Here is an 11001-nt window from a genome sequence, read left to right as displayed (position 1 = left end):
TGGCTTAAAGGCACACAAAATGCGCTCAGTGGAAACACTCCGCTTTCAGACGTTTAGTCATAGCTCTGTTGAACTCGTTGATTGTATTTAGACCAATAATATAAACACAATTTAGAAAACCCTACTTACAGAAAATTACTCAGCTCTTTGATTTCACGGGACTTCGTTGCCCCCCCTTCCCTCCCTGCGCGTCTCCAGCGCGTTTAATTGCCCATATCTCTTTAACTTGCAGACAGCATGCCCAGGCTCTCCAATTAATAGTCTGCTAACGTCAAAAACAGTTGACCATTGTTTTATGGGCTTTGTGTTCTCTCTCTCTTTCTTTCTCTCTCTCTCTCTCTCCCTCGCTCTCTCCAGGGCGGTCAGACTTGAATAGGCGCCTGTCTGCTCCAGTCCACCTCTATACAAATACCTCATTGGAACTTGTGTGGAGCTTCCAGAGTAAAAAACACAGAGAGACCCCAGACACTGGAGGCTTTGCGCGTCTGCTCTTGCGATTTCATCATCTGACACTGTTTGAAAAGTCTGAATCATATTTTAGCCATTATGTTAACACCTCGAAGCGCATGAGCGAGTTGGAGATGAATGCGTGTGCGTGGCCTCTCCCCCTCGCTCTCCCTCTCTCTCGCGCGCTCTCCGGTTGAGACAAATGAATGCCAGGTCTGTGGAGGCGCTTGAGGTATGCGTTGCGCATTAAGCAGCGTAGTAAATCAGCCTTTTCTAAAATCGCTGTGACGGCGTGGAGCGTCAGACAGTCCACACAAAGTCACCGAAACTTTATAGTAGTTTGTAACTCCACTCCACTTCGGAGCCCAGCCGTCTACACTGTAAAAAAATATGTCATTTGCAAAAGTCTTTTCACCCTTTATTATTTTAATAAAGCGAGGTACAGTTTCAGGGGTTTCCGGTTGAAAAACACACGAATATTGCAAGAATACTTCAGCGTCATCGCTCTGATATGTGAAATCTCTTCAGTCACCCCGAATGGAAACCAGTGAAACGTATCTCTGTGGCAAGGAAAGATTTTTACAGCTTAATGAGACATTTTTAGATAGCTTTTTGTTTTTACAGTGTACACGCCCCTTTGGATATACACAGTGGCGTAAGCATGGGTTGACACTAACACATGTTGAAAAGATGGACTTTATTGCTAAAACGTGTAACCATAACATGTACACTGATATGTTGGGTTTTTTGTATTTATTTATTTATTTTTTTGTCATTTTTAGAAATATTCAAGTAGACATCTCCCATATTTTTTTTATTCTGGTATACTCTGCTATTCTCTGTCCTTATGCTCTATACTCACAAATCGTTAAAATAATAAATAAAACGTACAGATTTGTTTATTCCTACAATACTATGTATTCCAAAAAAAAAAAGCTGAGTTCACGCCTTTATATATATCTTTAACCTCAACTTTTCTTCTTCTTTTTTTACAATTTAATTATTATTGATATTAATATACAAAAACTCTAGGCAGCATCGCAGTGAAATAACAGTCAGCATCAATGTTCAGTTGAAGAAGAAGAAGAAAAAGGTCACCTCTTGGAGAAGTGTAGCATATGCAATCCATTTTCAATGTCTCTTAAAAATATCAACAAAACAAAATGCTCCTTCCTCACGAAGTGCTCGTGTTCCCCTCCGAAAAAAAATGTCAGGGTTGAGAATAAAATATGGTCCTGGTTCAATTAGAAAAAATAGCTGCATTTTTCTTAAATATGTACAATGTTGGTATTTCACTTAAAATGCTATATAAAAAAATAGATTTGCTATGGTGCCCACCTCTGTAGAGAGTTAACAGTGCAATAGAAACCGTATTTCCAGTCCACTCCCCCGTCGACCACCACCACCGCCGCCACCACCACCACTACTACTACTTCCTTCCTTAGAGAGAATCAGCACGAACACTTGCACTCTGAGATGATTGGGTATTGCACCTGTATCCACGTACAGTATTTCTGTTTTAGAAAGCCTTGACAATACCACCGGAGGAAAACCTTGGTGATTGACTTGACGGGTTTGCAAGACATCCCCTCGGGGAAGGAGCACGAGCGCTCAGAGAAACAGTTTCCCTCTTTCATGTAACGTGGCCAGAACCTCACACCCAAATCTTTCCAGGTGTACACAACCGGGCAGTGCGTATAGGTCCACAGCCACTGCAGGAATTTCCTACGGGCTTTCTTGCCCACTTTTAGCCGCTTTCCATAGGGGGTCTCTGTGAGGTCCAGCTTTTTAATATCGTTGGGCATGGGCCCCTGCAGCTTCACCTGGTTATCTGGCGCGGAGAAGTTCACCAGCATGGGGGGGCTGATGGACATGAAATTGGGGTCAAAGTTACTGCCGAGTCTTTTCCGCAGAGTCCTCTCGACCAAGTCCTGCTCCCGGGGGTCGTACTCCGGGTCCGGGTCCTCCTTCAGGTCGGGCACGGGGAGGTGATCGCTGGGCGAAGGGCGGAAGTGATCGCTGGGCGAAGGGCGGAGGCGAAGGTAATGCTGGGAAACTCCGAGGTGAACGCAAACCAGCGCGTAAACGAACAGCGTTTGAGAGAAGCCCATAATTCCTCTTGTTCAACGCACGGGCTCTTCTCGCGTGAATAATACTCAGTTCTTTTCCCGGTTACTGTGTTCTGTGGAGTCACCAGCCCGGGGCTTCATAAATAGTAGAAGTTCAGTCACCAGCAAGGCGATACTTTTAATAGACCACGTCGGGTTTGAATGACATGGAGCGGAGTGCTTTGCTTTTTAGGGCTCCTTCAACTTTGCAATTTACCCGCTGATGCAAATGTGCAGCATGGAAGCGGGCTACCCCGCTCTCTGCAGAAAGAGTTGAGTCAAAAAAAAAGAAAAGAAAAAAGGGAAAACTCGAGCGCCTATTCACGCTCTCTCCTGCTTCACCCCGCTCCTCAGATTCACTTCGGGTTTCTCTCGGTTGTCATGGTTACCCCGAGGACTCGAAGCCACGACGAAACTGTCTGCACTGGATGACAGCGGCCGAGGCGAGAGCTGCATGGACTGAAGTGTTTTCTGAAAGGGACAGAATAGATCCGGAGCTCCCGGGAGAGAAGGGCGCACAAAAGAGCACTTCACCAAGTTTTAAATGTCACGCGCCCGGCAGCGATTGCCAGCCTTGGCCAATGTTATTTTTACGCACGGCTTTTAGAAACGTGGCTTCTCTTAACGTCGCCTGGCGCTCTCAGGTTTGACAAGGTCCCAGAGCGCACAGTCCACGGACCGAGGAGAGGGGGGCGGGGAGTGGGGTAGTCTCTGCAGCCAGTCTCCTGCGGTATTCCAGCCCGTCGATGCGCACTTTCCCTGAAAATGACAGAAAACTTGGAGGAGCCGTGTGGCACAATCTCAGTTTTTTTTTTCAGGACACAACAGCCGCTTATCTTCCCAGAGGATGTTCCAAATCGCAGAGCAGCTCGGTTTTACATGTAAAAGTCTCGCTTGTAATATTCCCACAGAACTCTGGCTTTTGCGTGTAAGTAGTAGAAGTAGAAGAAGAACGATGAAAACACAGCTTTCCAGCGAAATGCAGCCTCACTGCACGTGAAATGCAAACTGCGTAAAGACAGAAAACGTGGTTGGGTCAGAGATCCTCTCAGTGTGGCATCGCTGAATCTTCACAACACCAGCAACAAAATAAAAAATAATAATAAATACATTCAAATAATATTAATTTCAAAAAGAAAAAATCTTCTAATCGCAATGTCGGTGCATGACGAGAGAGTCCATAATCTGCTTTTTTGTTCCCCGGTCTATGAAAGCGGTCAATTCCTTAGGGAGCCTCTCTCCTCCTTTGATAACTGGGTACAGCAGCTACTAAGTCGCTCCTACTTCAGGAGTGTGAGAGACTTGGCGCTGGAGCATTTCTTTGCTTAGGCACACTGTGTGTGAGTGTGTCTGTAGCGAGTGGTGCTCAGTCCCAAGTTAAATATCCCCCTCCGACGGTACAAAGTGTCAGAGGGGCCTGCCCACCCTGGCCACTTTCACTATGATTGACAGCCCCCCCCCCCCCCCAACCCTCCCCTCACAACGTGGAAAATATCAGCCACAATGAGGATCAACTGGGTCCTAAAGCACCAGCTTTTTTTTAATCGCATTTAAGAGCAATATTCCCAGACACACAGGATAATACAAGATATTTTTTTTAACCCCTCTCTCTTTCTTACACACTGTAAGTATAACAGCAGCTGCTTCTCCTGCGGTTTTCATCAGCAGAGTGTCTCTGATGCACTAATAGGTTCAATGCGCTGTCAATACTCGGCTGAAGTGTAAAAGAGTTTCGTGAACTTTACCATGAAAATGATGGGAAACGTTTGGTAGCTTGTCTGCGGAAAAGGGGCATCACATTCCACCTTTGTTCATCGGGATTTGGGTCTACACAGGAATTGGCCCGTTGAACTCGGGGGTCACAAAATAGGCGCATAATTAAGGGGCTATAAATGGCCGTGGATAACTAAGCGGTACCTTTCCCATGCTAAGCAGTCATTAGGGGAAAATCAACAGAACGTTTTTTTCTTCTTACTATTAAACTATGTTTATTTTCCCATAATCCAAATTAGAACTTACACAAACAAGTGAAATTTATTGATAGTCAAATCGCTTAAACATGTTCGGTAGACGCACTAAACTGATTCAGGAGTCGATCTCCATTCCAATGAACATTTAAACATTTTCAAAACTTTAATAGACTTTAAAAAAAAAAAGAAAATGTAAACATGCTTTGAAATTAAACTTTGCATCAAAAGCTGGTCAAACTCCATCAGCACGCGCTTGCTCTGAATTTAAACCTGACTCTTGGTTTCATTTACCTACGCAGTCTGGATGGGCTGTGATTGTGCTTGTCTTTTGTAGTAGTCACTAGAGGGCGGTGAACTAGCATGGTGAGGACATGAAGCCAGGGGCTCCCCAGACTCGCCCTCACAGTTTGACTACTCATGTTTGAGTCCATGGGGAAAGAATGTTCACTCGTAGTTAGGGTGCAGCTCAAGTGAAATTGCTCAGCAGCTCTGTAATCAAACTTCTAAAAGACTCCACTGAGGGCAAATGAAGTAGTTAACTGGAATCATACTCACTAAGAGTATAATATAAAAAATTCCACAGTTGTGAGATGGAATCATTTTTATCACAAGAAGTGCTGTAATTTCAGTGTCTTGCACAGTTCTTCAACTTCATTATCCAGGTCTAACCAGATGGAAAAAGTTGCCAGCAGTCTTTGGCATCCTGTGAGTAAATTCCCTCTGACCCCCTCCTAACATCTATCCAGACACACAGAGTCATAATCTGGTTAATGATTAGGGTGCCGGTGTAGACAGAACTCAGTGGGCTGCAGGGACAGTGAGGCTGAGCCGGCTACTGTAGTACCGGCTATTCCCATTGTCTTCCTCCACAGCTCTTGGTGTGCTGGACTGAGAGAGAAACCCCATGCCGGGAGAAACACTTCCTGAGTCCCACGCCCAAATACTCTAGAAACCCAGCAATGAGTCAACCCCCATTTACTGGCTAATTACTGGAGATAAAGACAGGGAAAGAAGAGAGGAGGGGACCGGTGGACACAGTGGGGAAGGGTCGAGGTGATGCTGAGCATGTGTGGTGGTGGTGAGTGGGGGAGATGGCAGAGGGGTGGTGGTGATGAAGAAGATGGATTCACCAATGGGGTAAGGGTGGGGGTGAGAGGGTAGTTTTAGTGCTGGATGACAGTTTGCTGTGGAATGGCTAATTAAATAACGGCGTTAAAGGACCCCGGCTCGCTTTAACGAAGCCCGTCAACCTCTGAGGAGCGGGTCAAACTATGGAGGAGAGAGCGGGGAGGGGGTCTGGTGCTGAAAATTGGCCTTGTATAACAAGGGGACTTAGTCCTTTGGTTGTGCAGTGATTGTTCACGCTCCCTTAGGCCTCAATAGGGCGCATGTGAAGGGGTGCTGGGGCAGCGGGGGTGCCCTAAGGCATAGATTTGACTCCCTTCTCCTTTTTCTGCTATGAATGCTATACAGACATACACTCCCACACATAGCTCACCACAAACACTTACACACACTGACACACCTACAGCTCCATACAAAGGCCTTTACCCAAAGTCCAGACAGGAGCTTATGCACTGCAGGGGCACAGCAAGGGGCAGCCCAGGCCAGACTGGCCGACTGTGCCCACTGAGGACTGGTAGAATGGCACAGATGGGTGGATGGAGATGGACAGATTGGAGAGGAGAGAGAGGGGGGAGACTAAACATAAGAAACTCACAAACTAAGACGACAAAATATTACCTGTCAGAAGATTAGTTAAGGAAAGTCATGGAATTTGGCAAGCTGCTGTGGCTATCTGTGGCTTGAGTGGCAGAGATAGAACAAATCCCAGAGGCCACACCCCATCAAATAAAAAGATATGCCCGGAGAACGTCTCATAATTCATTTTGTGTTGTGGCATCTACAGCAGAACACTCTCTGATGGGACTTTGGCAGTCTGACAGATTTCAGAACCAACCAGAGCCTGAACATTTTGTTTTTTTGAGCTGTCAAATCAGTAGAAGCATTTATCAGTATTTCAGATAAATATTTGCGGAAACGTTGAGATTAGAACAACGTCTAATGTGTTGGAAAGTCATTTTAAAAGTGCTTGATGTGACATATTATGTCCTTAGACTTGCGAGACCTGCCTTGCAGCAGCATACACAGAAATGCTCACAATGCAAATACATAGCTTTCACCATTGCTTGTCAATATTGCATATCCCTTTATTCCCCGCTGCCCTGTCATCTTCTCCAGGCTTACTCCCCTCTTCCTTCTCCCCCATATTCGACTCTGTCTCCGAGCTTTAACTGAACGCAGATGGCTTGGGAAGCATGTCAAAAATCTGTCTCCCGTTAACACTACTTTTGAAGCCCCCCTCCCCGCCTCCCTTCTGCTATATTTTTTTCCCTCTCCCCTAAAATTCATCATAAAGTTATTTTTGCAAAAATATCCAGTAAACAGCATCAAAGTGATATTTTTCCCCCTTTTCCTCTAAGAGAAGAAAAGAAAGCTGAACTAAGTGTAAGGCTTGTTATTGAAAGAGCGCCGCGCCACGCTGTTGTTCAGTCTGAAGTCAATCTGAGCAGGGCCCCGCATCCTTTGTGTCTATTACGGCATTCCAGTCGCGATGGAGAAAATGCTGCTCCACGCGTGATCAAAAGCTGTGATTAATGGTGATCATATCGTAGACAGCTCATTGGCTTTGTGATGTGACTGCGGGGCCCACTTTGAACTCTGAGACTGAAGAACTTGAGCTAAGCCAGGAAACTTTACTGTGGCACAGGCACTGTGAATATGAATGTTTTTCTTTAGGTTTTTGTACGTGTTCAGTCACTCATTACCGAAGCTGTTCAATACCTGAGTTTTCCTTTTTATGAAGATTTCATATGGCGGTGCACATGCAAAGGACGGGGCCTGAAAGCTGAAGTCACATTTCTGTCGTATTGACAGCTAATCCTAAAAAAACAATCCTATGATCGGAAAGTGAAAAAAAATTGGAAAAATGAATCTTCTTTTACTTTGTTGAATGCAGTGTTCCTATTGAGGAAAAATTAAGCTCCAGCAATAACAAACACAATGCTGGTTTTCAGCTGTGATGTCACCCATTGGCTGGTGGAATCCCGCTTCTTTGGAAGAGACAAGGTTGCCGCTCACTAATGCAAAATACTAGAACAAGAATAGGCAAACTTAAATATTTTTACATTTGGTGACCAATTACAAGCAGCTGTTGTGACCAATTTGTCACGGATTAGTTGAGCGTGCAACACCCTCGACCTCTGAGCAACCATGTTCAATCTCAAGGTGATTGCACAGGTCGCCTGGTGGGAGGCAACCTGTCTTCTGACAGGCTGCAACCGCTCTGCTATCTGCGTACAGATAGCAAATTAATTCTGTCTTATTTCCATTCAATCCGATGTCATGGCACAGCATGTAATAGACACCGGCATGTCTATTACAAACATTATTAACATATTTACATTGACATACATATTAGCTGCCCAGCTTAATTGTTTCTGACAATTAAGGAACCTGGAATGTACGCCATACGTTTTTTGGATACTACCGACTTTTTTGCTTTAAATATATTATCTCCCCCTGCTGGTAATGCAACTTCTGCATGCATGTCCATTTCATATTCTGGAAATGCAAGCATGAAATGGACACGGTGGACCTGCATGTCTATTACACGTTTTGGTGTGATACCGAGTTTTTCCATTTTATTGCCATCTTTACACAAAACACCTCTGAAGACAGCAGCTGATCACAAGTTGATCAAAGACCTCAGAACCTTTACCAACCTCATAAATCAAGAGAGAATATTAGACTTCTGTGCAGTATTACATAGAGCAGTCGCCCCCTGCTGGGCCCGATAAAGAACTTAGCTTCCTTTTTTCTTACCAACATAGTAAATGGAGCCAACAGCCACATAATCACAGTCTGATAATAATGTCATTCGCTTTTAAAGTAGTCATAGACCAAAGTATTTGTGATTACAAGTCATAATGATTTGATCAAATGTCATGGTAACTTAAAAAAAACAGCTTATTATAAGAGAAAAAACACTGGACCTCAGTGTGGCATCTGTGTAATCTTTAAAGAACTTGCCAACATTTTTCACACGACCTGAAAACGTGTTTGTTTCGGCGCAACAATGAAAATAAGGAGATCGCCCAGTTGGGGCAGCTGTAGCTCAGCATCTACTAATCAGAAGGTTGGTGGTTCAACCTCTGCCTGCTCCAGTCTGCCTCCAGAACTCCTTGGGCAAGATACTAACCCCAAGTTGATCTCCAATGCATCCATTGGAGTATGAATATTTGTAAATGTTAGAGAGCACTTCTGCATAGAAATAGTGCTTTTATGAATGGGTGAATGAGGCATAAGGTCTTCTAAGCAACACGTTTCATGCTGCTAAAAAAAATTAAAAGCTAAGTTTCTATGAAGGACCTGTTCACAATAACTGAATATAGTGTTTTCACAGTTATGCTTTTTATTGAGTTTATAATTACTCATTATCATCATTATTCTGTTTTTATTAGCTTAGAGCAAACCCTTCAGATCTATATGGAGAAGGGTTACTATAGTTTGAATTCGGTGACCTCACATCTACATCAAATCCTACAAACTCCACCTCTGAGTTTTCACCATCCATGAAAAGTTTGAGTATTATTGCTACAGATGACTTTAAAAAAATACCTCTTTCAAGAAAGACTTTATTATTATAAAGTAGCTGCAGTTAAGCAGTGAATAAAAACATGTATTTAACTATTATGTGCTTGTTTCGGCGTTTGTAATGGCCTAGCTGGGTCACTTGGAAATAAGCATTGTTGGTTTCCGTAAGTCATTCCCATTTTTCTTCATGAATCGCTATTTTCCTGTAATGACGCCTGGCAGCTTTTAATTGGCTTTGGCGTGCCCTCACAAAATTCCAGGGTGATTACCCGTATTCACATCGTGTAAAATTGAAACAAAAAGAGGATCTCAACAGTTTGAAGCATCCCATGGTCTTCATCTATCCCTCTCCTTTTATATTTGATGCATCCCCTTTTGGAAAACCCCAAGAGTGCCCCCATCCTTCCTCTGTCATATCCTCCTCCTCTGGCTCTCCCAATGTCCCACCCTCCCTTCTTGCCTCCTCGGCCCCCCTCAGATCAGGGAGTGATGAGGGCGGAATTAAATTGATCGCCACCTTCCGGAAAACAACAGGAAAAAACAGCGCATTCCAAACGCCAGGAGGGCGTTCCCCCTGGTCTTCCCTATGGCAGGATGACATCATTGGCCGGCCGCCAACAGCCTGGAGAGAAGGAAAGGCTGAGAGAGAGAGAGAGTGCAAGACAGAGAGATGAATAAAGAAAGCGAGGGGAAAATAAGTAGGATATACGAAATGTCAAGACTCAATGGTGTGTCAAGTGGTGTGTGAATCGGATGCCATGGCAGAGATATGAGAGCCGCAACAGTGTAGTACAGCACAGTTTGTTTCGACACTTAAATAATGTATTTTCAATCTCTGTGAATGCTAAAGCTTTAATCTGTTATTCTAATCTCCTTTTCCATCAGTGAAATCGTTGTTGGCACACTCTATCGATCACCCCCTGGATGCTTGTTAACGGTCTCGATTTACATGAGAAGAGAAATGGAGAAGCAACTACAATGGAATAAAGACTTTAAATGAAAACAATTTGGGTATTTCAAATTCTGCTGTCCCACTTGAAAAGATTACATTTTGAAAAACAATTGTGTTTCAAAATGTGCCATTACCCCCCTTTTTTTTTTATCACTAACTAAAGAGTAATTTCATGTAACCACATGTCTTTCAGAAGCTCTGTCCAACTTAGGTAAACCCTGACCACAAGTAACTGGCAATTCGTTCATTCTCCCGACCACTAAGCCATTGTGTTGCCACAGGCCATCTTGTCGAAATGAAACAGTTTGCCCACAGCCACTGACCACAACAGATGTTCCCTTGCCCGACGCTCTCCGCAGCATGTGTGTTCTGTTGAGTCTAGAGCCAAGATACTTCCATGGACTGGCACTGGGTAACAAAAACAAAGGGAGGGAAATTCTACGATGGTGTCTCCACCAGTCTGTGACGGGCTTCAGAGTGAGGGCGTCCCATTGCACGGACGTGACGGAGCGCATCGGTGTCATGACCCGCTCTCTTTTGGGCAGTTCTCCGAGTGGTAGTGCTGGGATCCTGGTGCCCTTTGGTCCTCTAGTGTGCTTGTGGAACACGCAGGAAGGTACAAGGGTGACGGCCTGCCCAGATGCCAGGAGGACTGGGAAGGCTTTGGGAAATGTCTCGCTGGTGTGTGAGCGCGCAACACTTCTGCTTGGGGGGTTGCCCGCCTGGTTGGGAACTGGACGGAGAGGGATGGTGTCTGACAACAGCCCAAGTGTGCACTCAGTAAGCTCGTTTGTGCAAAAGATGTACCAAATGTTGACTCACACTGGTTTGCTAATCAGCAGCCACAAGCCCCTGGAGCCATGTGTAA

General features: G+C 44.6%; 1 protein-coding gene across 1 annotated transcript; it reads right to left on the bottom strand.

The window, feature by feature from the left end:
- Window positions 1-852: 852 nt before the first annotated feature.
- nog2 (noggin 2) lies at window positions 853-3937 on the bottom strand. The gene has a single exon (XM_026177618.1). It carries the CDS (start codon window positions 2556-2558, stop codon window positions 1899-1901), a length of 660 nt encoding a protein of 219 aa, XP_026033403.1. The 5' UTR covers window positions 2559-3937; the 3' UTR covers window positions 853-1898.
- Between the last annotated feature and the right edge of the window lie 7064 nt (window positions 3938-11001).

The sequence above is a fragment of the Astatotilapia calliptera genome, chromosome 8 (genome assembly GCF_900246225.1).
Source record: "Astatotilapia calliptera chromosome 8, fAstCal1.2, whole genome shotgun sequence".
Lineage (NCBI taxonomy): Eukaryota > Metazoa > Chordata > Actinopteri > Cichliformes > Cichlidae > Astatotilapia > Astatotilapia calliptera.
This window is presented reverse-complemented; position numbering and strand designations above follow the sequence as displayed.

Bases quoted from the DNA above. Each gene is read 5' to 3' on its own strand.
- nog2 (XM_026177618.1), bottom strand. From the start codon at position 2,558: ATGGGCTTCTCTCAAACGCTGTTCGTTTACGCGCTGGTTTGCGTTCAC.